The sequence below is a fragment of the Gekko japonicus genome, unplaced genomic scaffold (assembly GCF_001447785.1).
Source record: "Gekko japonicus isolate JY-2015 unplaced genomic scaffold, Gekko_japonicus_V1.1 scaffold1649, whole genome shotgun sequence".
NCBI lineage: Eukaryota > Metazoa > Chordata > Lepidosauria > Squamata > Gekkonidae > Gekko > Gekko japonicus.
In genome coordinates, this window is record NW_015160262.1 from 319183 (window position 1) to 346518 (window position 27336).

A 27336-nucleotide genomic window follows, 5' to 3' on the forward strand; every position below is an offset into this window, starting at 1 on the left:
TCCTCATGTAATGCATGGTCAGTGTCCTCCCACAATCCATCCTTGTGGGTCGGTTGACACTATCACACTGTGTTTGAGTGCACAGCCTTTCATTACCACTCTGTGTATGGCGGCTCATTTCAAAAGAGTGCTCTTTTTTTTTTCTTTACCACATTCCCACATGTATTTTGGTGGGGCACTTGCCGAGAGCTTACTGCTCTGGTATAGGAGAGTTCTGGGTGAGGGTCAATTTGTGCCGCTAAACAACTGTTGATAAAGCGGTCCTCAGTGGTCTCCTGAGAGCTTCACACCCACCTCCTTCACTCAGTGATCTTGCTAATCTTACCATGTGGGACTGCACAGAAGCCACGACGATGAAAACAAGGTTGCACTTACCTGTAACTGTTGTTCATCGAGTGGTCTTCTGTGCAGGCACGCATCCCTTCCTCCTGCCCCGCTGTGAACTCTCTGGAACTTTAGTTTTCTAGGGGTCTCTGGCGGCAGCATGGAGAGAACTGAGGGAGTAACGCCCCTCCTGGTCATGTGAGCGTTTTGGTGGGAAAGTGCCAGAGGGAGGAGGGACGCTCCTAGTCTATTAGAAAGCTTGGAAATCTTTTCCGTGGCTGGCCTGCGGAAGCATAGTCCCATGTGTTCCTGCACAGAAGACTACTCGATGAACAACAGTTACAGGTAAGTGCAACCTTGTTTTTTATGCTCCTTAGCCAATACTTTCCTTCTGGGGAGAAAACTCTGGTAAGTCAATCAGCTAATGATCTTCCAAAGTGTAACTTCATTCAGAAAGCATCATGTAGTTGAAATGGCAAACTACCGCTGTTCGCCTCTTGCTTTGAACACCCCATGGTGTCACGTAAGTCAGCTTTGATTTGACAGCACTTTCCTCCTCCAACATGTAGACATCAGTCAAGCATCACATTCCCTTTGGGCCAAACCAGGCATGTGCTGGGAGTTCAAATCAAATCAGGACCTCGGGGGGGGGGGGTTAGCTTTTATCTCACACAATTGTTTGACCTGAAATTATCTAGGTAGCTGCTATTCAACCTGTTGGGTAAAAATCATGGCAGAGAGGGGTTAATCTCTCCTCCCCTCACAATCCTGAGGATAATCAGACCTCTCACAGTTTGTGATTAATGCTTTTTAGATCACTGGGAGCTCTGGACATTGGCCCTCTAACAGTGAGAAAGTGCAACCACAACACCCTTTCCTCCCTTTTCAATCTGCTTGGACTGCACTGCTCAAGTTTCTCAATGAAACTTCCTGAACTGAGGCAATGACTGGTTGTGCTTGTCCAGCAGCGCTTCTCTCATCTTCTTTAGCCACGGTGTTTGAATTCAAGAGCTGAAGGTGTCTGTGCCTAGTCTGGGAAAGAGGGAGAGCAAAGGGGACCGAACCCATAATATTGAATTTCTGTGTCTGCCTGGGAAGGACTGCCTTCCATTAAGAGTGGTACTAAAAGGCTTCTGATTGATAAAGAAAGGCAGGCTGAAGTCATTATAAAATATCCTATCTGTGGTTTTCTTGTTGTTGTTGTTAGGTTACTAGATACATTCATCAAAAGATCAGAGGGAAACCACATGAAGCAAAAATAGTACTTACCTTGGAAAACACTATTTGGGTGGATCCAATGGTATGTAATGTTTATTTTATCTCCTTCCCTTGTAAATTCCCAAGAAGCCTTCCCCTCTCTTTCTTTTAAAAGTGGTATCTAGGTATTTGTCTGTTGCTTTTGAAGACCGTAAGGAGTACTTGGGCTGGTGGCATCCCTAGTATAGCAGGTTTGCATGTTAACCCTGGAACCGAAAATCTGGGCCCACACTTCAATCAGATGCCAGTGTCTGTGTAATCGGTCTTCCTTCTCAGAACATCTGGACTCTTAAGACTTAAGTTTAGATGTCTTAATTATTACGTTCAAAATTATTGTCTTCTATTGGATTAAAACTAACTACAGTATCCCAATGTAGACAGTTATTTGGGGGCTTTTGAATTAGATTATTTTTCAGCTAGGTAAAAGAAAAATACTTTGGCTTGGATACTGAAATTTCCATGTATGGAAGTGTGACTTCTCCTTCCTCTGTAGCTCAAGATGCCTCCAGTCCCCAAAATGCTGCTCCAGGAGATGAGATACACAAACAGCATGAGAGGGAGTTGGAGGGCTGCTGTGTGAAAGGAGAGTGGTACAAACACACATGGAAGAATCTTTTCAGTGGGATCCAACACATTGTTTTTAGAAGAGCGTCACTGGCAGTTTCAGTTCATGTAACAAAATCAGTTGACAATTTTGCCTGGAATTATTTACCAGCAAAAAACGTGAGATTGATGCATTTTGTGTGTTCAGTATATATGAGATTTTGTTAGTTTTTCTTTGTTTCTTTTTAATCTAAGCAAGGTGGGTTGCCTGATGTCCCCAGTCAGGAGCTTTGGGCTGGTCACCAATGACAAAGGAAGTGCACAGTTACCTTGGCTCTGAGCTGATGTTGCATGCTCTCCTGCGACACTGCTGGCCTTCTGTCCCAGTGGTCTTCTTGCCATGTCCAGGGGTTTGCCTCTGGTTGCCAGTGAAAAGGAGCAGTAGTGAAAGAAGTAGGGTAAGGGGAGTGGTATTGTGGTCATGATTAGGAAGGAGGAGGAGACAAGCTGCAGAAAAAGGGTGGCCTGGAGCAGAAGGAAGTAGGAGATGCACATGAATGGTGTTACAGGAAATGCTTATTTGTACTAAAATTCCAGGTCCGGGTCACTAGACTCTTAGATCTGAAGACTTCTATCAATGAATACAACGTTTGCTCTGAGATACTCTCTACTGGAATGGGAGTTGACAATCCAGAGCACACACAAGAACTCCAGAAGTTGTTTCAAAATGCTGCAATGGCCCCTGTGAAAAAAGATTTGCCTCCATTGTAAGGGAATACGCTATAATTTGGTCTGTTCAAAGAATGGGACTTAGTTCACTAAGTATGCTAAATAAATAGGCTGCATGCACGCTGCAATTATCAGGTGACAGATATGGGTCCCGCTGAGATCATCTTAGAGGTTCAGTGACTGCATCAGCAGTAACACGGTTTTCCATAGCTTAATGGTACTAAGGGTGGTCCTCACACAGTCATGGGTGTTGAAAGTACTGAACATCAGTGTGGGTTACAATATCAGGCTAGGATCCAGGAGATCCGGATGTGACTCTCCACTCTGCCATAAAGCTCACTGAGACACTAAAAACCTGAGAGACTGAAGCCTGTCAGTACTTTAAGCCTCATATGTCTCTCAGGATGGTTGTGAAACTAAAACAGGGAAGGGAGAACAAAGATTTTTTCCCCCTTTCAGAGTGCCTCTTCTGAAATGTGGAAAAAGTGAGTTGGCTGTACCTGCTGAGCAAAACATGTTGGATGGGATCAGACCGAGTTCACAGAGCATCCAGGGAGAGGTCCAGTCCAGTGTGCCGAGTGCAGAAGATGACTCCGTTACTGATGGTGGCTGCTCTCAAGTCACTTTGCAAAATCACTGTGGTAAATTTCAATCATTCTTATTAACCAGGTAGAACACTTGTTGTTTTAAAAAGTAATATAAATGACTAATGATTCCTATGTGAAATGCAGCACTCTGTTCGTCTGTGTTTTGTCGAAATAGGATTTCCAATCTTACTTCAGAGTTTAAAATGTTCTGATGAATTCTCACCTTGATCTAACATTGTATGGGCCGTGGCACCTCCACTAGGCGGGGCTGGCTCCAGGTATTTTTGCACGCCAGGCGAGGACACCTTCTGGCGCCCCCCTGTGAGCCCACCAATTTCTGGCGCCCCCCCCTTCAGGTGCCCTCGCAGCTGCCCAGGACCGTCCCTCCCTCCCAGCAGCCCCACTTGGGCGCCCCTTTCAGCACTGAACGCAGTGCAGAGAAGCCACGCGGAAAGCCCACCACCACCACCAAGCCCCAGCGGAAGGGGCCCTGAGGCAGTTTGCAAGGCATCCCCGCCACTCTGGCCCTGCAGAGACTGCCTGGGCCATGAACCATCGGAGGAGGGGGGCACCCAGGGGAGGCGAGAGGACAGCGGCTGGCCAGAAGGACTGGGAAGGCGGACCAGATCAGCTCCAGATTCATGCTCACCTCGCGTGCAATGTCAAGCGGAGTCTGGCGGCACCACCACTTTGTGCTTGAAAATCCCCCAAGCCTGGTGGAGATCATGAACCCGCCTGCAAAGTGAACCGGAGTGGGGTGGTCCCGCTGAGCCCAACTGCCGCCTGGGGCTTGGTGAGCCAGGGCGCGGTGCAAGGGAGGAGGCAGGGCCAGAGGGGGACAGAGGCTGTGCGGGGGGAGGAGGAGGCGTGCTTTCCTACAGCCTGGTGCTCTGGGCGCTGAATCCTGGGCTGATTGGAAGTGGGCGCCCAGCGTAGTCGTGGGAGGAGCAGCGGGGCAGGCAGGACAAGAGAAGAGCCAATCTATGCTGCGTGAGGACGAGGCATTGGGCGAGTGGCGCTGCTTGGAGGCTGGGATATGATGGTGCCTTGGCAGGGGCACGAGACAAAGGCACACTGTGGAGCAGGCACCCAGAAAGCCATGCTGGGGGCGGGCGATGGCAGCAGGGGCCTCGCTGCGCCCCTCGGAGATCTGCACCCTTGGCCGTCGCCCTAGTTGGCCTTGTGGAAGAGCTGGCCCTGCCACTAGGTGTTCTCTCCTCTTTAGCTCTTCCCGTTCCCTACCTTCCTCATTCCCTTGTCCTGCCTTATCACGTAGTGCACCCAGACCCTCTCATCCCAAATAAAATGGGTCTTTGATCAACAAAGAGAGATGAGGCTTAGACATCAAGTAAGTCTCACGTTACCAGTTTTATTGAAGAACGTTTGTAATATGTGTTGTCTGGTGAGCTTGTTTTGTCTTTTATTTAGATGAAGCTACACAAAATAAGACAGCAGAAGATTCTCCACAGCTGCCTGACAAATGGTACTGAGACATTATATATGTAATTGGACATATAGCTGGGTTATCCCTGGCTACCAAAAGCCAGTCTGAATAATGTGTCTTGCGTCCTCTTTGGAAAATGTGCAGATGAGCCTCTGGAAGGGGAGATTTCTAAAGCTGAGATCAGCCTTCAGAAAGCCAGTGTGGTACAGTGGTTAAGAGTGTTGTATTAGTATCTGGGAGACCAAGGTTCAACTCCCCACTTGTTTCATGGAAATTTGCTGGGTGACCTACCTTACAGGGTTGTTGCGAGGATAGAATAGAGGAGATGAGAACAATGTAAGCTGCTTTAGGCCCCCATTGGGGAGAAAGGAACACTTCTTTTGTGGCCTGATTTGACACCCAGATGGTGTATTTAAGAGTTAGCATCCCTATTTGACCTTTAAGGTTCACTATCTAGGTTATGCTGGTCTAGGTTCGTTGGAACCAGCCCTTTAATGAAGCCATTACAGGCTCTGAAGGTACTGATTGAACATGCTTTCAGTGGTCCAGTCAGTTCTGGGGCATCAGTTGAAACTCCAGAATTGTCAGGGCAGCCCTAGATAGTTTATCAGTTGGATTTTTCAGCCCATCCTTCCTCCATGGAGCTTTGGGCAATCTACATAATGCTTCCCTCCCTCCAGAGGAAAACACCGCTACTACCAGAATGGATCCACAGGATCCAGTCCATGGTGCTTGCTCTTTGCCTGTATCTGATGTTAGGCAGTCAGCCAAAGGCATCTGAGAAACTCACCAGCTGGGCACGAAGGAGATGACCACCACCCCCTGGAGGTTGCCCCAGTATCTGGTAGTCAGAGGTATGCTGCTTCTGCATATGGAGCTTCCATTTTTGCTATGATTTTTGATGCTGAGATGCCCTTTTCTATCTTGTGATAGAGCAGGAGCATCCGTTGCTCATCAACTGAATTGTCACCATATGTCTAAAACTCACATATTATATAATTTTAATATCAGATCCTCTGTCCTAAAATTTCAGCTTCTATCCAATAATAAAATGGTATGACAAGCGGGACGTCACTGTTCTGAAGATAAAATTACAGGACGTCACCAACTATGACTGCAGATTTTTCACACAGAGGATCGTTTTCAGGTAGGCTGAAAACCTTTTACCAGCTAAGATAAAAAATATGGGGGGTTTTGCTTTACTTTTCTTTAAAACCTGTTCACAGCGCTTTTGCAGGAGGCAAATCCTATTTGGCCGACATGGAGCTGCAGGGAAATATCCTCAAAGAGAAATCTGCCTGCCTGCTTAAGAGTGGCGAGCCCATGATTATCCTGGCAAAAGAGGAGGAGGAACCTTGGCGCAGTTTGCTAAAGCTCAAAGTAAGTGTGTAAATTGAAGAGCTGTGCCCCATTCATAAGGGATTAGCATAGTGTATTAAAACACTGTTAAATGTTTCTGTCAACAGAACCCTAATGTGACGTATGATTTTGATTACTTGGAAGACTCTGAACAAGAAAGCCCCTTTCCTGTTGGTAAGCCATTAACTGTGTGTTCTGCATATATTTCCACTGATTAGTTGGGGCATATGGAAAGAAGGGCTTGTATGTAGCAGGGAGGTGGGGAAATGCCTCAGTGATTTAGTGGGTTGGATCCTGCAGATCTTTTCTGGTAGCAGAAGCCCTTTCATCCAGCAGAAGGAGGCTTACCCTGAGACAAGAGGGTCTTCAGACGGAGGAAAGCAACTCTGCTAGTAAAATGGATCTGTGGGGGCCAGCCTAGGTTACTACAGTCAGAAGCAGGGTTTTTTTGGTTGAATTATATTTGACCAAAGTTGGCCCACCTGTATAGCCCACGCCCAGGTCCTTTTGGTTATTCGTGGGCTGGATTGGAATGTTGTGGCTTTTATGCCCATGTGTGTACAATGTGTCCTTTCCTTAACCAGGCACAGGTCCTAAGAAGGTGTATCAGCTTGCTGCAGAGGATGAAGAGGAAGAGGATCAGTCGTCCAAAGACAGTGACACAGAGAGTGATGATTTGTCTGGCTATTAATTTAGGCTCAGAATTAGAGATTCAGATTGTCTTTCAGTCTTCACTCACTGAAGACCCCATAGAACCTTTCAGACTCATGGTACTGTTTTCATAATGGTAGAATTCTACCTGCAATCCTTAGGCACACATACTCAGGAATAGATACCAGTGAACCCCATGGAATGTATGTCCAACTAAACACGCACAGGATTGTCATGTTAAACATTTTGACTGTAATCTTCAAAATGTGGATTCCATGCTGGCCCTTTGATTTTAACTCTTGGAGGCTGCAATCCTAAACACTCTCATTTGGAAGTAAATGTCACTGAGGTCTGGCTGAGGCTGTCTCATGCAGCAGAATGAGGCAGGGCAGAGTTCTGAGATGTGGTAGCACAGTGGGCTGTACCACTTCACACTGTGGGGGGGCATATGCTTAATGCCCCCATGTGAAAACTCCCCCACAAGTTTTTAAAAAAACAAACATCAGCTCCCACAAGTCTGTCAGAATATCTAGTTCCAGCCTTGGCTCTTTTAAGAATGGGTTAACCCTTAAATGGTTAATAGTTTTGTGATGCTGAATGCATACACTGTGAAAGGGCAGAGCAAGTTTGTTTTTTAGAATCTTGAAAAGTTCAAGTAGCTGATCAATTTAAGCTTATCCTTGGTTTAAGAAGAATGTTTTGTTCAGTTCCCTGTTTTCAAGTTGAATATGTAATACATCAGCCATGTAACTCCAAACATCTCCTTTTTTCCTGATCCAAAAAGGATAATAAAGCTTAAAAATATACCATACATTGGCCCAAAACGTCGGAAGTTTAAGTGGGTAGATACTCTTAGGTTACTGCAGCCCGTCTTTGTACGCACTGTTCTTTTCTAAAAAAAAACAAATAGGTTGTACTGGAGATAGGCCTAAATTTATCCCACCTTCACGTAAAGTGAAGGCTGCTCAAATATTTTTAAGAACTATTATGTACATCCTGTCAAATACACATGCGTACCTACATATAACCAGGTCCCCTTGATAAATCTGACAAGAGTTACCCTCAGTTTAAAATGAGTTTTGAATAAAATCAGCTGTTCCACAATACAAGTCATTCATTCATAGGTGGGGGGGGGGGGCAGTCACCATCCTAGTACCTATCCCAGCTCTCTTGAAAGCCTGTTTGAACACACAATAGTGGGGAGCAGTTTGAAAGGGAGGGAACAGATCCCCAGAGGCTTTGCATGGAAGTCTGTCTTGCACGGCTGCTCCAGGTAACAGCATCTCTTAGCAGCTGTAATACTAAATGGGGGGGGAGGGTAAGGAAGGAGATCTCAGATGGCAAGTAGGAGCTTGTGTAGGTGTTGCACTGCAGTTTCTAGGACTGGGCCGCCACCTTACCGACCCCAGACAGTCTAATAGGCCTAGGCATAATCTGCGAGATGAGCAATAATTCAGCCTGCCGTCAGTTGCCTGCCCCTGGATATGCCCCAGGTTCTCTGGTTAAATATTCTTACTACTCTGTATTGTCATGTTGGGGCCTGATTGAGCAGCTTACTCTGTAAAAGTACTCAAGACTTGAAGGCCCAAATCGTTCACAGGTATTGAAGATGTCAGTAGTTTTTTTGGGGGGGGTTATCCCTGGGAGATGACTGACCCTTCTGGAAACCTCTGTGTTGTCCCAAAATGAGCAAGCTGCACTGAGATCTCTGTATGGTTGCCTCTTCTCAGTAAAAAAAGACAATACTGGAAAGTTAAAGTAGCGGATCTTGGCTGCAGATTTCTCATTGATCTTGATTTACCATTATGCACTGTGGTTGGTATGCTTGGGTTTGTTAGTCAGACAGAGCTGATTATTCATGATAGTTTATTGCAGACTGAATTGTGGGATTGTAAATGACGTAACAGCATTTTTCCCCCCAGGTGGGTCGCCGTGTTGGTCTGAAGCAGCAGAACAAAGCTTGAGTCCAGTGGCACTTTTAAGACCAACAAAGTTCTATTCAGGGTATAAGCTTTCGTGTGTAGTTGTTGGTCTTCAAGGTGCCACTGGACTCAAACTTTGTACAGCAATTTTTTCACTATAGGTTGTGTGTATTCTCACCCCTCATCATTGCTAGAAAAACAAAGGGGGAGTTAAGCAGAAAAGCCAAACCAAGGGGAAGTTCCCCTGCTGTTCCTTTGACAAAACTTGCATCCTCCTGCAAGTCCTTCCTCAGTTTGTTTGTTTGTTTGTTTTAAATAGCAAGCAAGTCTGCCACAAGATGTCAGACCTTTATCCCAGGATGTTTGGCCTTACAGTGCCAGTTGAAGTTATGGAAAACCAGTCTGCTGGTGGCCAGGATTATATACAAAACTTTTTTAAAAACACTTGGCTTCCCAGGTGAAATTCCCTGAAATTGTGTGATAAGTACTTTGGAAAGAACGCAAGTGTTTAAAATCCATCTTTAATTGTTTGAAGTTTGCAGGAGCAATTTACTGATTTATATGCAAAGTAAATGATGTTTCATACACACCTTGAGGGCATTCCTAATATTTCTGTTACAAAGAGTAATGCTAGACTGTTGAGTTTTGAGAATGTGCAGACCTGGCAAAGGATAACCAAGGGTGTGGACAGCTTTCTGTGTACCCACTTGCCAGATGTGTTATTTCGTGGTTATTGACGTATATAATGTTACATGCATAGTTTCTGGCCCACACTGTGCTGCTTTTCTGGAACTGTTTTTTGAGATCTCACCAGAGGTGTCCCCCCTGCTGGGCTTGTGATCCCTGACTTGCACCCCTTTCAGTTTTAATTACCCAAACAGGCATGGCTGGATCCTTCCAGCAACAAGGACACTTCTTGTTAGCCATTGCCCAAGGGGGCGCAGTCAAGGATTTGATAAAGCTGTATTCTCTGTTAGAGTAGGAAGGGATCATGCTGATCAGATGCTGCTGGCTATCTTCTGGTTAGTTTGCATGCATTCCTTTCTGCTCAAAGAGCCAGAGACATTGCTGACTTACATGTCAGAGCCCAGGCAGCTGTTAGGTGAGGGAGGGCTGCTACTATCCTGCTGACAAAAAGCTGTTCCGGTAATCAGTTTCATGCTTCTGAAGAGTAAATGCTCCATAGGAAGCTTAGCCTGTCAAATCATCCCACCTAATGCATTTGTGCTTCAGCTTCCAGAGCAAGCATCATATCACAAGGATTGGGATCAGTGCCAATCCTTGATCTGCCTTCCTTTCTCTTTGTGATAGTCTCACCTTAGTCAGTCTCTGGACTTCTGCCTTTGGCATATCTCTGAGACACATTTACCTGAGCTTCATGAATGAGATTTTTATTTCCTTGCTTCCATGTTTGTTTGCTGGTAGAGGGCACTGTGATACTACTTGTTCTGTTCTCTCGCCTTGTTGAAGGCTCTTCAGACTTTTACTAGAGGTAGAAATGCTTTCCATTGCACAGTCCTGACAGAGTTGAAATCAAATCTCAGGCCCAGAAACCCACTCAGGCAGTGGGGGTCCCCCCCACCCAAATATTTTCTTGCAGTGTTACCAACAGTTGACTTCTAAGTGCTGGAAACAATAAAAAGGAATTGATTTGAGCAGAGCTGCCTCACAAATGGGTCCTGATGCTCAGAGTGCGACAGTCCTGGGCCCTGATGTCCAGTGCAGTTGTCTGTTTTTCAGGATCCTTCCTTCTTACGCATTGGGGAAAAAATAGGTGCTATTCTGTAACTCCCTCTGGTGGAACAACTTCCAAAAGCATCTGAAGATGCATAGTGATTGGCCCTGCAATACAGAAATTCCTGTGTTTATAGATCTTCCCTAGAAATATATTTTGCAGTTTTAAATGCTGAGCAATTCAAATAATTTTGAAACCAATCTAATGGCAGGGTCATTCCCAGAAACTGGAGCCTAGTCAAAATCATTAACCACCGGCTTAAAAAATGGACCTGTGACCCTACCATGATGATTCTGTCTCCTTGATGCTCTAGTTGTGTTCATTTTGCTCAGTATTAACTTGCCAAGACTGTGGGCTGATTTCATAGAGCCATTTTACCATGATGAAATGAGGAATTGCAATTTGTTGGCATGGTGACTAAGTGAAGGGTGAAGGCATCCTCATTTACAATGTTTTAGTCTACTTTTCAGATGTCCTCCAAGAGGAGGTAAACTGGTGATCTTTGATGCTCATGGAAGCCTCTACAGAACCGGATTACAGCCCCACAAAGGACACTTGAGGCTTTATGGTGCCATCCTTGCATCAAACGATGCAAATCTCATTTTGAAAAGACCAAATTCTGCAGAGAAGATAGTGGCAGGTTATGAACACACACATACACGGGTCTAAAGTGTGTATTGCATTAAATCACAGCTGCCCTGAAGGAGCAGAGGTCCATCAGTGGCTATTAGCCACAAGGTATAGATAGGAACTCACAGGTTGGGGCAGGTGATGCACTGTATTCTTGGTGCTTGGGGGGGCATCAGTGGGAGGGCTTCTAATGTCCTGGCCCCACTGATGGTCCTCCTGATGGCACCTGGTATTTTTGGCCACTGTGTGACAGAGTGTTGGACTAGATGGGCCATTGGCCTGATACAACATTGGCTTCTCTTCTAGTCACAGGAACATAAGAATATAAGATCCAACAAGTATGTGTTGGTGCATAGCAAGGACCCATGTGCTGATGCCATGCAGACAGGGGTTCTGGGAAAAGTGTTGTCATCTGTTACCTGGCAGGACTCCTGTATCTTTAATTCATCTGCCGTGCACCTCTTAAATGGACAGGTGGCCTCCAAAAAAGATGGCAAGCCTGGTGCAGAACAAGTGAGCGCTGCTAGCTCAGACCAATGTCTGTGTAGTCCAGCATTCTGCCTACCAGTAGTCAACCAGATGCCTCCATGTGGCCCACAAACAGAGCACAAATGCAATAGCCTCACTGCTGTTCAGTTATACTGCTTCTGCATGTGGAGGTTCCATTTAGCCTTTGTTGTTAACCCCAGAAGAACTTCTCTTGGAACTTTCTCCACTACTGCAGTTCCATTTGCAATAAAACATCCAAGCACATTTGCAGCAACACAATTTCCTGCAGTTGTCACAAATTCATCCTAGTTAGACGGAAGATACTGGTCAAATAAAAAGTTGACTTACTTGAAATTTTTTGAGCCCAGTTGAACTTAAAATGAACAAAAAGGACATAAAAGATAAGTCCACTAAGAATAAATAGAGTACAGTACAAATACGGCAGTTCAGGAGCAGTAATGATGGGTGCCAACACCAGCACGACGGATACCAATGTCACGATGATGGGGATGATAATTGGTACCTACAGAAGAGGAGAAAACAATAATTTGTGATGAGATGGCTGGGGTCCCTGATTGTCTTGGACTTGATGGGGCCAGCCACCAAGGATGGACATTCTGGACCATAAGATGGAAAAACAGAACAGTTTAGTTGCACCTTCCTTTTTTGCACTATATTCCTATTCTTCTGTTTTCCCATCAGGCATGGACAAATCTTGCTTGCAGGATTTTGGGTTTTTTAAAAAGAGTTTAATGTGAAACATTTCAAGCTATAGTAAACAGGCTTATATGGACAATAGGAAGGCAGAAAAAAGTCCCAAGAGAATTTATTGAGAGGCTATCTGATGCCACTTTGGGGGGAGGGGATTAAGGCCAATTTACAGGTGCCAAACCCAGATGGACTGTAATCAAGGAAACAATGGAGTTGAAGAACATCTTCTGACATTACACTCACACGGATTGGCCTTTTGAGTTCTTTTCTTGTAAAGCGCATGACAATAAGTCCCAGCACAGTCAAGCCATAGAATATCCAAGCAGCGAAGCTAAAGTAGTTGATCAGTGTTTCAATATCTCCAGGGATGATATAAATGATGGCTATTGCACCCTGGAATGACAAGGCATGGAATAATAGGGAGAGATTTCACAGTGTTAAAACTATGCTCATACTCAGGGCTATTTTGGGGCAGGAATGGGAATGCCTGGAGAGCAACCCCCCCTGGCTACTCCAAGGGCTGGCTTGCCTGGGCTCCCTGAAGCTGTGGGGCACCTGGGCAAGCCAAGGGAATAAACTGCCTTCCCTTCAAGAGGGGGCTTGCCCGGGCTCCCTGCAGCCATGGGGCACCCGGGCAAGCCAAGGGAAGGCATGGGGGTGTGGCCTAATATGCTAATGAGCTGCGCTGTCAGGGTGTGACCTAATATGCTAATACATTTCTGCTGTTTGGTGTGGCCTATTATGCTAATGAGTTCCTCCTGGGCTTTTTCTACAAAAAAAGCCCTGCTTAGTAATACATACTAATGGACAACTTTCAAACATCAGTTGTAATTATCATGCTGCTTACTGAAATCTAGTCTTAGGTTCAAATTGCATGTTATGTGGAAGATCCATGATCAGATCACCATTTTTTAAGTAACCCAGGAAAGCAGTTTGGATTGGGTTCATGGGGCAGGGGTAGATGTAAATAGAAATACATTGAGCAGTCTTATTGCAGATCTCCCATGTCAAGCATAGCTTGCCTCTTGTTTAAATAAGTAGATCTCTCTTCCAGCCAACTTGGAATTGCATTCCTAATACTTGGAGGTTTCTTTAGGATACAAGACCGCCATGTTAAAATGTCTGCATATTAACAGTAATCAGCATGCAATCTCGGTGCTTTTCAATAAAGCTTAATTTGAGGGCCCAGTTGTAAAGATTTGATTTTTTGCTTGAAGGTCTAATTTGGACACTTCAGAACTTCTTATACTTACATAAAATATGATGGCTGGCGCCGGAGTCAAGCGTTTAACACTGATGTAGGACAGCACCTTTAACATGTGTCCTTCACGACCTGCTACGAAAATGAGCCTAGAAGGACAAATTGTTTGGATTACCTCTTTGGATGGGGGCCCCCAGATGCAAAGGCAGACAAGACTGCTGTACTTCTAATGGTTTGTAGCTTAGGGAAATGTTGCTAAGTGTGGCTTGTCTTGTAAGGGCAAAACAAAGCAGCCTGTGCAGAAACTACACCTGGCTGGTTGGTGTTTTGACATGAGAGGTCATCCTAAGGTCCCCCGTCCCCACCGCAGCATTGTAGAATTTGTGCTGGACAGCATGGAACATACACAGCCCTTTACTAAATGGTAACTTACCACAGTGTATAAGCACTTGTGAAACTGGATGCCTGCACTGCATACATAAGTGCCGTCACTTGCAACTGACTGACGGCAACCCCAGCAAGAGGCTTTCAAAGTCAGTGAGAAGCAGTTGTAGTTTACCATTGCCTTCCCCTGCAGACAGCTAAGAATCCTTTGCTGGGTAAGTTGCCAACATGACCTTGCTTTTGTGTGTTCTTTTTTGGCAAAAGAAGGGTTAGGTCCAGTGAGAAACCTTCCTCCAACAGAGACCTTCCTTCCATTGGAGAGAGTGGAAGGAGGCCAGAGTACTGGGGTTGCCCGGTCTAATGTGGCAGTTGAGATATTTTCATGCTCCTGCACATAGTACCTGAGATGGCTGCAGTCTAAGTCCTGGGGAAAGCGTTACCCTAACTTGTATATTTATACTGGAGCTGCATATCCAATCCAATAGCTTTGAGTTTTACCTGCCGGCAGTGAAGCAAGTCCCATTGGCAGCCCCAATGGTTGAAAAAGCTACAAACAGCGGTACAACCCAAGAAGCAGGATAAAGAACTCTATCTCCAAATGTCTGTGAAAGAAGAAATTAAAATTGAGGCACGTTTTTAAAAGCAGACTTTAGCAGCCAGCAAATTAGGTGTATAGAGATACAGCCACCCCAAAAGGCCCTTTAAAAATGTATACTTTTGGTACAAATTAGCATATCTATGTTATGCTGTGTGAATGTGTTTCTTGTCTCTTAGATGATGATTTCTGCAGAGCAATTAAAGCGACTTCCCTGCTGTCACCACTGTAGCACTGAGCCAGATACAGAAGCCATATCAGGATAGCTGTAGAAGCATAGCTTCACTTCAGGGGGGATACAAAAAGCCAGTTACAGGGAAACCATTTCACTTCATTTTCTTTTACATGGATACATGTGTGAATGTAGACACTTCTGTTCACATATTAAAAATATAATTATTTTTAGAAGAACATTTTAAAACTGTCTTTTAGAATGTATGTGTCTTTTACAATCAGGAACTCTTCCTTGGAGAGAAGGGGCAAGGTACAAATGAAATAGATAGAGGTCATATGCTGGATTCACCAGTGACAGTTAATGTTTCCATCCAGCCTTTGGTGTTGATGTATGAAGGAATAGAAAGGCTGTTCTAAACAGGCTTCTACTGGGTTTTTGACAATGCAGTCCTTCACAGAACTTCTCCAATCTTCTCCATTAATTTCAGTGAGCATAAACTGGAGTAACCCCATAGGGCTGCACTATAACTCAACAATTGGCTATGCAGGAGGATGTATTTGAAATCTCCTTTCAACCTTCCTGTGCTTCACATATGTAATTTCAGTCTTAGGTGTTGCTTCAGTAGGAACCAAGGACGTTAAATTCAACAAAGCAGAGTGAATGGACCAATCCAGTTTAAAATTAGGTTTGTAATTCTAGTTGTTTCTATGTTGTATGTTATGGTTGCATACATTCTGTGCAGCGGATGGTTTTCACTGCAGTATTAATTAATTAAAGATGCCAGTAATAAAATCTGAAATGTTTTTCAGCATGCTTGCTTGCTTGTTTTCCTCCTTCAGAGTCAGCAGAAGTCAGTAATGAGGGGTAGATTTTGGCACTTGCCTTGCTCAGAACAAATCTGCTGCTGCTCTTTAGGCAAGACTGATACTGTTGCACCCATTCTCCTGGAGTGTCCATTGTATATTAACCTCAGAAATACTGCATCTCTACTTGCAGATAAGGATCCAGAAGAAAACCCTAGCTGTTGTAAAATAAAATTTACTCCTTTTGCCTGTTGAGTAATAAATGATGTATAACTATTCCCTGCTCAAGATCTATGCATCAGAGAGCTTTGAGTGGATGAAAGGAAAGGTTTCTAGTTGAGCCCATATCTGAAGCAAAAATAGTTTCTGGAAAGTTCAGCTTGACTTATTTTTAAAAACTCACCACAGCAACTGCTGGGGACTGCAGGAGTTCTGTTGAAGTCATAACCGTGAAATATGAAAGATTGATCAGAGTATAACAAACTGTGACCAGTGGGATTCCAATAAGGATAGCCAGCGGTAGATTCCTAAATAATATACAGACATATACGATCAGATTATTCCCCCCCCTTGTTTAGAAAGACAATATTGCAAGCATCTTTAGAAAGATAGGTGAGGCCTCGCCATAGCCATGAGTAATACTGATTTATTTACTTCATTTTACACCCCACTTTTCCTCAGGGGGGGCCCAAAGCAGCTTACATAATCCTCCATTTTATCCTCACAACAGCCCTGTAAAGTAGGTTAGGCTGATGGCATGTTACTGGCCCAAGGTCAACCAGTGAGCTTCCATGGCAGAGTAGGGATTCGAACCTGGGTCTTCCAGATCCTAATCCAACACTAGCCAGCACACCGGGCTTGTATTAAACAAGAGTGTTGAAATGTTTTTGTACATTTATTTATTTATTGGATTTCTACCCCGCCCTCCCAGCTGGAGCCGGCTCAGGGCAGTTTACATGAAAACATGTAAATTACATGAAATAAGTTACATTAAAAACATAAATTACATTAGATTTGTACGTGAACGTTACGATCCATTTTAAGACTCAATTGTTTTAATTGTGGCAAGGTGCCTCAAGGAAAGCATAGCAAATGTACAAGCACTTATTTAAAAAATTAATTTGGTAAGAAAGCACATTGCTTGTTCATCCCTGTGGAGAGAGCTAGGATGGGCTATGTGCATTCTGCAGTTCCATGATCTTTTTAAGGAACTTGGGTTTTTGTTGGCATGTATCCTACCTGAGGCTGGTAAACAGCCTACCTCCAGTGTAAATGGCCCTTTCTTTGGGGCAAGATCTACTTATTTATTTATTTATTATTTCGACTTTTACCCCACCCTCCCCGCCAAAGCAGGCTCAGGGTGGCTCATAAAACCAGTAGAACAATATATATTCAATACAAAAACTTCCAACTTTGTTCTCTGAAGTCACGTAGGGTTGCCAGTTCCCCCCTGGCTGCTGGAAGGGGAGGGGGGGGTAGGGTTGTCAGATCCAGGTTGGGAAACTCCTGGAGATTTGGGGCTATCCTGGGGAGGACAGGGACCTCAGTGGGGTCCTGCCATAGTCCTGCCACCCTCCAAAGCATCCATTTTCTCCAGAGGAACGGCTGTCCATAGTCTGAAAATGAGCTGTAATTCCGGGGGATCCACAGGTCCCACCTGGAGTCTGGCATCCCTCATTAAGTGGTAGGATATATCCTGCTGTTTATTATATTTTTACCTCCCCTTTTTCAAAACTCCAGGCAGCTAACAAAGAAGTATGAAATACACCGTGGTGAAAGGGGGGCCAGGGAAGGCGCAATACTGGTCCTTCCTATCGCTCCTGCAGAGTGGCTAGTGAAGGGCGGGGGGAGAGTTGAGCCTCGTAAGGCCGGTGGAAAGGGATCTCCTCTCTCTTTCCGCCAAGCTACAGAACGGCTGGCAGTTGATGGTGCTGAGGATGCAACGGGGGGGGGGGGACACTGTGGTACTTCCCCCTCCCCCTTGTGCTGTTTCTCCACTGAAAATTTCCCCCTTCATCTGCTACTGCTGGGGAGGGCATACAGGTAAAAGCTGTTTGGGGTGGATGGGACGGAACGGTTTTCACAAGCCAATGGCACAAAGGGAAATCATTAAGAACTCTCTCCCCCTCTAGATATGGCTTCAGGTTTCAGCCTATACAGCATAAAAACGGAAGGGAAGCGCCTTTTAAAAATCACAGAGTTGTACAAATATATCACCAGCATAGCAGAGATCAATGGGCTGAACAAATGTTATTAAAATACACAAGACAACAGAATACCTAAGCAGATGGGTGTGATGTAACGATGCTGCGTCAGCTGCTTAAGTTATGTTTTTCTTACCTGTAGGGATTTTTAAGCTCTTCTGTGATATAATTGAGCTGAGTCCTGGAAGAAGATAAGCACCAAAAGTGTTACTTCCCAGGCCCACAATCCTATTCATGGGTACTCAGAAGAAAGGTCCATAGAACTTGATAGGTTTCCTTTCTGGATAAGCATGCACTGGGCTGCAAATTACTTGGAAGTCAGGATGTACTTCCTGCAACATTTGTAATACTGCTGTTGATAATACTACAAAAATGAACTAGTATGCCTTTTTTTAGCCTCAAGGTATGCCGGTGCCAAGCCATATTTCCATTCTGTGGATTTTGCACCCAAAGAACGATCTTTATACAATCCTGGCAGATCCCACAGTAATATAAGCTTATTTACTGACTGTAGCTTTCATAAAAATGCACAGGCTGTCTTATGCAATTAACACAACAAAAATGAAATATCAGTAACAGAATTTGTAAAACAGAATCTATAAAACAGTAACAACAAAACACAGATAAGAGTCAACAGTGAATTCAAAGCCACTGATGAAGCCACCTTATTTTTCAGATAAGTTCTTTTTCCCAGAGTTCACTGCTGTGATTCTTAGAAACAAGAAAGCACACGGCAACATTCCCAGAACAGCTTTGTGACAGTATGATGAGGAGAAATTAAAATCAGGCATAAAAAATTTATCTGCTGATAAGATATGGTTATACTTTAACTACTAACAGTAATAAAATTGCATTACCATCCATCGTATGCCCAGAGTCCATTATAAAAAGCCAGACTAATAGCACCCACTGAAATTGGGGGACCATCGAATGAATTCATTAAATTTTGTGTGTTTCCTGCAAACAAGCAAACTACATCAACACTTTATACATAAACATTTGGTACATCTGATGAAGCAGGCCATTCTTTCCTTTTTTTTACAGTGCTACGACTGCTGTTTTTATATCAATTAAATTCTGGTCTTGAACAGTTTATTTTAAGCTATTTGTATATTGTCATTTTTTCCCAGAGGTATCTCTGTACATGTGCCCAGTGTTTCAGACCACATGTAATTACTCCTCAATACATCTCAAGTGAGCATACTGATCCTACACAATGATACGCAATGAAACAGACCATGTACTGTCTGTACACTCCAAAAGCACAAATCCATTCCCTTTTTTAAAAAGTGACTGGCCTCAGTTGATAACAATGCCATAGTTATCAAATGTACATGCACATGCAATAACAAAGAGTCTTGTGGCATCTTAAAGACTAAGGAATGTTGTGGCAGAAACCTCCATAATCTGGAATCCACTTCACAAGATGCATGGAGCATGTATGTTTGGTTTTGCCATCAAGTCACAACAGACTTCTGGTTGCCCCAGAAGATTTTCAAGGCAAGAGATGTTCAGAGGGGGCTTGCCATTGCCTGCCTCTGCCTGGACTTCCTTGGAGGTCTCCCACCCAAACACTAAGCAGGGCTGACCCTGCTTAGCTTCCAAGGTCTGATAGGATCAGGCGAGCCAGGTCAGGGATCAAGTATACCCACACACACACACGCACCAAGAGAAATATTTATGTCTATATTAAAACATACAAAGGCCCCGGTCACACTGAGGGGAAAGGCGCGGCTAAAGTGCAGCTTTGTTGAGCCGCATCAAAAGAGAAGCACAGCGGCGGGATCAGACAGATCTCCCCAGCCACCACACAGTTCCTCCCCAGCATGATCAGATGCCGGGGGCGGGGGGGAGCCACGGACCGCAGAGCAAGGCGAGCCTGCTGCGCATGCATGCGCATTTCGGCAGGACCGCATATGCTGGAGAGATGGGCGTGCCGGTGATCACACGGCCGCCCCTGCTGCTGATTTTCCGGTAAGTACTAGTGTTTTGTATGCTGCGGTGGCTCAAGTGGTTAAGACGCTGAACTGCAGGCTGTGGAAGGTCAGTAGTTCAGCAGTTCGAGACCCGAGTTGCCGCATGATGGAGTGAGTTCCCATCTCTAGTTCCAGCTCCTCCCAACCTAGCAGTTCGAAAGCAAGACATTGCAAGTAGATAAATAGGTACCACTTCGGTGGGAAGGTAACAGCATTCCATGCGCCTTGGTGTTTAGTCATGCCAGCCACACGACCACGGAAACGTCTTCGGACAGCGCTGGCTCTTCAGCTTTGAAACGGAGATGAGCACCGCAACCCTAGAGTCGGATTCGACTGGCTTTCGAGCAAGGGAACCTTTACCTTTACTAGTGTTTTGTAGGGGGGTTTTTTATCCGCATCTTCGGCCGGAAGAGACAGATCCGGGACGGGTGCGCGCTGCTTCCCAGATGTTGCAGTGTGATTGCGACCGCTTGATGCACCCCCGATCCGTCCCTCTTGTGGATCAAAGTCTCCCGTGTGACCGGGGCCATAGACACAAATTTATATGGCAACTGAGTGCAGTAATACTTCATACAGAAGTGGATTCTGGCTCACCAAAGCTTTTGTCACGCACAGTCCTCTTTATTGATTTGGCTGCAACACACTAACACAGCAGCCAGTTTGGAATTTGCCAGCATAATACTATTATTTTCAAAAATGCTTTTATATTATCCCTCGCAAGATCTTAGTACTTCCCTCCCACACACACTTTTAAGTGGCAATTGCCCATAGCTTTAGGCTAGCTTTTTAAAATGTACTGGGACAGAACAGAACAGGTTGCTTCTCTGTAGCTGTTGTCCTTCGAGTGGCAGCCTGCACATTCAGGTGACCCACCCACCTTCCCCACTGCAGGTGCCTGACTTGCTGGGGCATTTTGGAAGGGTCCGAGCAGGAAAATGCAGCTCTTCTCCCTTGTACGCACGCAGTCAGAGCTGTACATCTGAGGGGAGAAGATTTCCACACCTAAATGCTACCTCTAAAGGTTTTGGAATTGAAGCCCTGTGCAAGCTCAAAGCCCATCAGTGTGATGCAAAGAGACCATAAAGAGGCCATCTCTCCCCCCCCCCCCCCCCCCATTTTTTTCTCCCTTCCTCCTTGGTTATTCCTTCCTTTCATATGGGTGTATTTACATGGAAAGTGGTATTTAAAAAGTCAATAAACAGATATTTCCCCACAATGGAAACCAACCACCTCTCAAACCAAGATAAATAGCTGTTGTAAATCACCTAGAGACTGCTGCACAAACACTAATGTACCTTTGGCAAGGAGGACAAGTCCACTTATAATGATGATGACAACGATCACCATTTTAGCAACGGTGAAAAAATTCTGCATGTAGCTCGCTAGCTTCACACTCAGAGAATTCACTGTAGTAATGACCACTAAGAAAAAGGACAAGAACGAAAAAAAGAATCAGAAATATCACAAATAGATTACATGAGGCTCCAATCTTCATACATTAAAATATTTAAGGGGGGGGGGGTCTGTCAATTTTTCAGAACAATTTTGTTTTTTAAATTCTAAATGCCACACTATTTTGTTACAGAATTAATAACAAGTAGCCTTTTTAAAATGTGGTGCTGTCCACAGTATGTGAGCAGGATTAACAGCCTTTTGGCTGTATTAATTACATACCAAGCTTGGCACAGCTGAAAATATACAGTACAACTGAGAGCGAAACAGGCAGCAAGCAAGGCCGCAAGAAACGGTTTCGCAAAAGTAGCTGAAGATTTGTTTGCCGAGATGAGATTAAATGTTGGGGCATAAGCCTTCAATCAGAGTTTGCACACACAAATCTATGGAACATGGGTCTCACTGCAAGGCTGTTCACACGCGCACTGCCCATCGGAGGAGGCACAGTTATCTTTTTAAGCAGGAAAAAAATACTCCTGTGCCTCGTTGAAAGACATGTTCTGAGATATTGTATAGAGCAGAGGCTCTCTGTCAGTGAAGAAATGTGGTTGAAGCAGCTTTTTCCATCGCTGTTCACTGTACCACCACCACCACTACTCCATTCAACTCTCTCAGACAACCAGAGACAGACTCATTTGTCTTCATGGAGCATGCATCTACATCTGTCTCTGCTTGTCCATCTCAATGAAGGCTACACAAATTTGGTGTAGTGGTTAAGAGTGGCGGACTCTAATCTGGAGAACCGGGTTCGAGTCCCCACTCCTCCACATGCAGCCATCTGGGTGACCTTGGGTCAGTCACAGTTCTCTCAGAGCTGTTCTCTCAAGAGCAGTTCTCTCAGGGCTCTCTCAGCCGCACCTACCTCACAATGTGTCTGTTGTGGGAAGAAGAAGGGAAGGAGATTGTAACCTGTTCTGAGACTCCGAGTGAAGGGGGAGGTATAAATCCTCTTCCTCTGCCTTTTCTTAGCAACAGCCTGGAGCATGGCTTGTTAGGGTTGCCAGGTACCCCCTGGCCGTCGGAGGGGGGTGGGGGAGGGGGCTGGCATATCCACGTTGGGAAACTCCTAAAGATTTGGGGTGGAGGATGGGGACCTCAGAAGGGTACTATGCCAAAGGTCCCACTGGGAGGCCAACATCCCTATGGCTTGTGCATTGTGTGGTCTCTGGGTGCAAGTGTCCAAGACAGCATATGGAGATGTGTATTGCAAGCCACATGGTGAGACCAACAGGAACACGCATACCCATTTAACACGCACATCAGGAATGGGCACCACACTGAGTTTAGGGCCCCCCAAAGTGGCTTACATAATTCCCCTCTCCTCTGTTTTATCCTTACAACCACCACCCTGTGAAACAGAACAGGTTGAGAGTGGGGGGGGGGAACTGGCCCAAGGTCACCCAGCAAGCTTCCATGGCAGAGTGGGCATTCGAACCTGGGTCTCCCAGCTCCTAGTCCAACAACCATTACAGCACACTGGCTGTCACTGAATACTTTACATCTGGATGTAGCAGGTGACATGGATGAGTCTCTGAACGTACATCAGCATCTGAGTGTGCTTCCCAGTCTAGCAAGAGGGGGATCCATAGACCAGCATGGCGTAGTAGTTCAGAGTGGCAGACGCTAATCTGGAAAGCAGTGGATTGGATTCCCCCCCTCCTCCACGTGAAGCCTGCTGCGTCACCTTGAGCCAGTCTCAGTTCTCTCAGGACTCTCACAGCCCCACCTTCCTCACAAGGTGACTGTTGTCAGGAGAGGATGGGAAAGTGATTGTAAGCAGGGGTCGTTTCGTAGAAAAAGAGCTAGGGGAACTCATTAGCATAACTCATTAGCATATGCCACACCCCCTGACATCAGGGGCCCGGCAGTGGACCTGCAAGGCCGGCGGGAGTGCGAGGAAGCCCCACCAAGGCCCTCCCTGGCCCCAGGCAGGCAGGGGTGGGGAGAGGCAGGGAGGAAGCAACTTACCCTCCCTCTTCTCCTGCCTCCTCCTGGCTGAATGAGGGCCGGAAGCAGGGCGGCCGGAAGCAGGGGGCGGGGCTTCGTCATGTGCCCCGCCCCCCACACCTCACCCAGGGGAACTGCGATTCCCCCGAATCGACCTCTGATTGTAAGCCGCTTTGGGACTCCTTTGGGTAGAGAAAAGCAGGGTATAAAAACCTACTCTCCTTTTTCTTTTGTTGGTGGATTTCCCTTACTGCATGAGGGAATCAGCATACAGCCAACTTACATCACCAAGGCTGGTGGCCTGCTGACGTGCATCCGGTGTCCAGCTGACCCCCAGTTTTGGCCAGGCACCAAACCGGCCTCATTCACCTACATGTTTTGCGGTTGTCTCCAGAAAACACAGCTTGTTAATGGCCATGCTTCATCTCTTCTTGCTACGCAAACCCCAAATACTCACAAATGGCGGCGGCTGCCAAACACTTGACGACTGCTACGGGAGGGTCGCATCCTGGATAAAACGGAGCCGACGCATACTTGGCAAAGCTGAGGCAAATGATGGCAAAGGAACTGGGCTTCATGACAACGAAAGCAGTCCAGGAAAACAAAAAGGCGGGTATTGGGCCAAAAGCTTCCATAAGGTAAGGGTATTCTCCTCCCGATTTTGTTATTGTGGTGCCAAGTTCGGCAAAGCACAGCGCCCCTGAGGAAAGAAGAAGAGGAGTCTGAAAGGGCCTTTGAGCTGCAGGCCGTTGACCTTCCATACATCTGACACTGAGCTCCGGAGCTTATGCTACAATGCTTTCTTTGGCCTTTAAGATGCCACAACACTTCTGTTGTGTTGGCTGCAGGCAGACAATCACAGATGCCTCTCAGCATTTCGATCTGTCTTATCTAAAGCCCTAATTATAAGGTGCACCAGAGTTTAATGGGGGCCCCCTATAGCAACCCCATTGCCTCAGTTTCCAATTAAACGCTAGATTTATTCGGAGAGATGAAACTAGATGCCTCCTCCATCTAGACAGAGCATTTGCTGTGGGGAATTAATATTTTCCTTACCATTTAAAAAAAAACAAAAGAATTTGGGAATGGAGCTAGCAACACAGGAGCAAAAAGGAAAAATATACTTTATGTGGTTCCATTTGTGCCTGCAAAAGCACATTCTGGAGTAACACACCGCAATTTCAGTAATTTTAAATAAAATATCAGTGTGCATGCAGAGGTACAGTTTCCATTATTTGGTTTTGAAAGTATATCAGAAAATATATAATTGCTTTCATTTGGAGCAAGAAGACAGCAAGGAGTAATGCTAGAACTTCCACTTGCCTGTGGAAATCTTCCATGGAATCCAAGTCCTTTGAGTTACTAGGAAAATACAGTTTTCTCCTACGTGGCTGCAGTTATCCCATTTGTGAGTGCTACCGTAGTTGGAGCAGCACCTACTGGACAGTGTCTATGCCATCAGTGTTTGTCAATTACTGCCCCAGATTCTGGGGGTGGCAATAAAATAAAAGGCAGTAGAGAAAAGTACATATTTGGGCCAGTTCTCTTTTTTATTTATTTATTTATTTATTATAATCCATCATTCTCATTGGGACTCAAGGCAGATTACACAGAGTGAGCCAATGCAATCAATGGGATGGGACATTCAATAAACAATGAAATAGGATCTGAGTTGTAGAACCAATCAGAAATCTAAAAAAAGAACTGAAGCAAAGCATAAGTGTTAACATCCTTACACAGGAGGATCCAATTTATAGCAAATTATACAGAGTAGTATAGACAACAGTCCCTAATAATCTGTCCAAATAACTAGGGGTCATTTCGTAGAAAAAGAGGTGCAGGAGCTCATTTGCATACTTCATTTGCATATGCCACACCCCCTGACAAAGGGCAGGCATGCAAGCATGCCTAGGTTCCCTGCCTGATCTTCTCAAGATCAGGCAGGGAACCCAGGCATGTTTAAAATGCCTTTCCCATCTGGGGAAGGGAAAGAAAGGCATTTAAATTCCCCACCACCACTTCCCTGAGTTTCTCCACAAAAGCGGAGAGGCTCAGGGGGAAAAGGGGGCATGTCTGCCTGCCTCCCCTTACCCTCCCCAGCCGACCTGCTGCAGCGGGCTGGCTGGAGAAGGCAAGGGAAGGCCAGGCAGGCAGACATGCCTGGGTTCCCTGCCTGATCTTCTCCAGGAGCCCCATGGCTGCGGGGCACCTGGAGAAGATCAGGCAGGAAATCCAGACATGTTTAAAATGCCCCCAGGCGGTGGGGGGCTCTGCAGGTCTTCTCTGGCCCGTCCGTCTGGGCAGGTGGGCCAGGAAAGGCAGTGGGGGGTTGCCCCTGGGCTCCTTACTGCCGGAGCGCTGCTCCGGCACGCTCCAGCAGGAAATGACCCCTAATTGTAGAGAGCTACCCTGCTGCCTGTGTTAAAAAGCCCCCTTCAATAATTCAGTTTTGCATAGTTTGCAGAAAGCCAGGATAGCAGGAGCCTTCCTGAACTCCTCAGGCAGGCCGTTCCACAAGGTGGGCACCACCACAGAGAAGGCACGTGTTTGGGCAGTTGTTGATTTTGCCCATTGGCAGGTTGGCACTTGCAGAAGGCCTTGCTCAAATTAGCGAAGCTGTCATGGCAGAGCATAGGGGGATAAACGGCTTCACAGATATGAGAGTCCAAGGCCATGAGGGACTTTGTATGTGGCAGCCAATTTAGTAACCTGAGCCTGGTAACTGATGGGCAGCCAGTGGAGTGACTGCAGGGGTCGTTTCGTAGAAAAAGAGCTAGGGGAACTCATTAGCATAACTCATTAGCATATGCCACACCCCCTGACATCACCAGAAGTGTGTCATAAGGCCACACCCCCTGACATCACCAGAAGTGTGTCACAAGGCCACACACCCCGCCCCCAACGGTCCCAGCCGCCGCCAGCCTTGCAGCTCCACTGCCAAGCCCCATGAGGGGCCCGGCGGTGGACCTGCAAGGCCGGCGGGAGTGCAAGGAAGCCCCGTGAAGGCCGTCCTCTGGCCCCAGGCAGGCAGGGGTGGGGAGAGGCAGGGAGGAAGCAACTTACCCTCCCTCTTCTCCTGCCTCCTCCTGGCTGAATGAGGGCCAGAAGCGGGGCGGCCGGAAGCAGGGGCGGGGCTTTGTCATGTGCCCCGCCCCCGTACCTCACCCGGGGGGACTGAGATCCCCCGCGATCCCCCCCCGAAATGACCTCTGAGTGACTGTAGAAGGGAGTAATAATATGCATGCTCCACCTAGCTTCCAGGAATAGCTGAGCCATGGCATTCTGCACCAACTGGAGTTTCCAAATTGATTTTGAGGGGAGACCAATGGCCAGTGCATTGCAGCAGTCTAATCTCAAAGTCATTGTGGTGTGGATCCAGGTGGCCAGATCACTTGTATCAAGATAAGGGGCCATTTTTTGAGCTAGGCTGAGTTGGAAGAAAGTCTTTTTTGCAACTGCATTAACTTGCTTCTCCAGCATTGATGCATTACTTAGTTTTCCATCATTTCGTGAGCAAAAGTTTTCCCATGATCAAAAGCCAAGGGAATAAAAGGGAACAGTCTAAAAACAATGTGACCCATGATTTTTTTTCCCCTGGCTTTTCTCACTGCCCTGAATATAGTACTTTTGAAGCAAACACTGAAATCAGCAAGTAATCAATTATAACACAAAACGATACAGTACAAGAAATTTGTTTTACTTAATGAAAGAAAAGCAGGAAAACACTAGAAACCACTTACCTAACATAGCCAGAAGTCCACAGGCTGCCCATATGACTAAGCAAGGCCCAACTGCCCCGACATTTGCCAGCACGGACTTGGGAGAAATAAAGATCCCTGAACCTATCACAGTCCCAACTATGACACAGATTCCACTGATCAAACCCACCTTGGAAAGGAAAGAGAGGTAAATTAGTTCCACAGTGGTTTGGTTATATTAATTTAGTTATTATATTTATATTTATATTTGAATTTCTACCCCGCCCTACCCCGGAGGCGCAGGGCGGCTTACAGGGCACTAAGTGCCAGGTTAAAACAATACAATATGATTTAAAACAATAAATTACAATAAAATAAACAATTTACAATACATTAGAAGCAAGTTTCAAGCAAGAGAAGAAAGATCTTATCTCAACATAGCTACCCTTGATCTTATCCTAGAGCCATGTTTGGTACTACGTTCCACCCTTAGGGGCCAGGCAATCCAATGTTAGTTCGA

The 27336-nt window shown here is 45.8% G+C and overlaps 2 protein-coding genes across 2 annotated transcripts in view; one reads left to right on the plus strand and one right to left on the minus strand.

The window, feature by feature from the left end:
* TDRD12 (tudor domain containing 12) overlaps positions 1–7173 on the plus strand; it is a 65499-nt gene extending 58326 nt beyond the window's left edge. The window contains exons 19-24 of the mRNA XM_015414832.1: positions 1532–1624; positions 2722–2891; positions 5918–6031; positions 6111–6264; positions 6351–6417; positions 6828–7173. Of these exons, the coding sequence (XP_015270318.1) occupies positions 1532–1624; positions 2722–2891; positions 5918–6031; positions 6111–6264; positions 6351–6417; positions 6828–6934 (705 nt within the window). The 3' untranslated portion in view covers positions 6935–7173. The remainder of the gene's footprint in view (positions 1–1531; positions 1625–2721; positions 2892–5917; positions 6032–6110; positions 6265–6350; positions 6418–6827) is intronic.
* A 3420-nt stretch (positions 7174–10593) lies between these two features.
* SLC7A9 (solute carrier family 7 (amino acid transporter light chain, bo,+ system), member 9) overlaps positions 10594–27336 on the minus strand; it is a 21217-nt gene continuing 4474 nt past the window's right edge. The window contains exons 2-12 of the mRNA XM_015414842.1: positions 26859–27006; positions 23576–23818; positions 21015–21140; positions 18601–18700; positions 17880–17924; positions 15943–16066; positions 14465–14568; positions 13635–13731; positions 12625–12774; positions 12019–12193; positions 10594–10658 (exon numbers count right to left, since the gene is read on the minus strand). Of these exons, the coding sequence (XP_015270328.1) occupies positions 10594–10658; positions 12019–12193; positions 12625–12774; positions 13635–13731; positions 14465–14568; positions 15943–16066; positions 17880–17924; positions 18601–18700; positions 21015–21140; positions 23576–23818; positions 26859–27006 (1377 nt within the window). The remainder of the gene's footprint in view (positions 10659–12018; positions 12194–12624; positions 12775–13634; positions 13732–14464; positions 14569–15942; positions 16067–17879; positions 17925–18600; positions 18701–21014; positions 21141–23575; positions 23819–26858; positions 27007–27336) is intronic.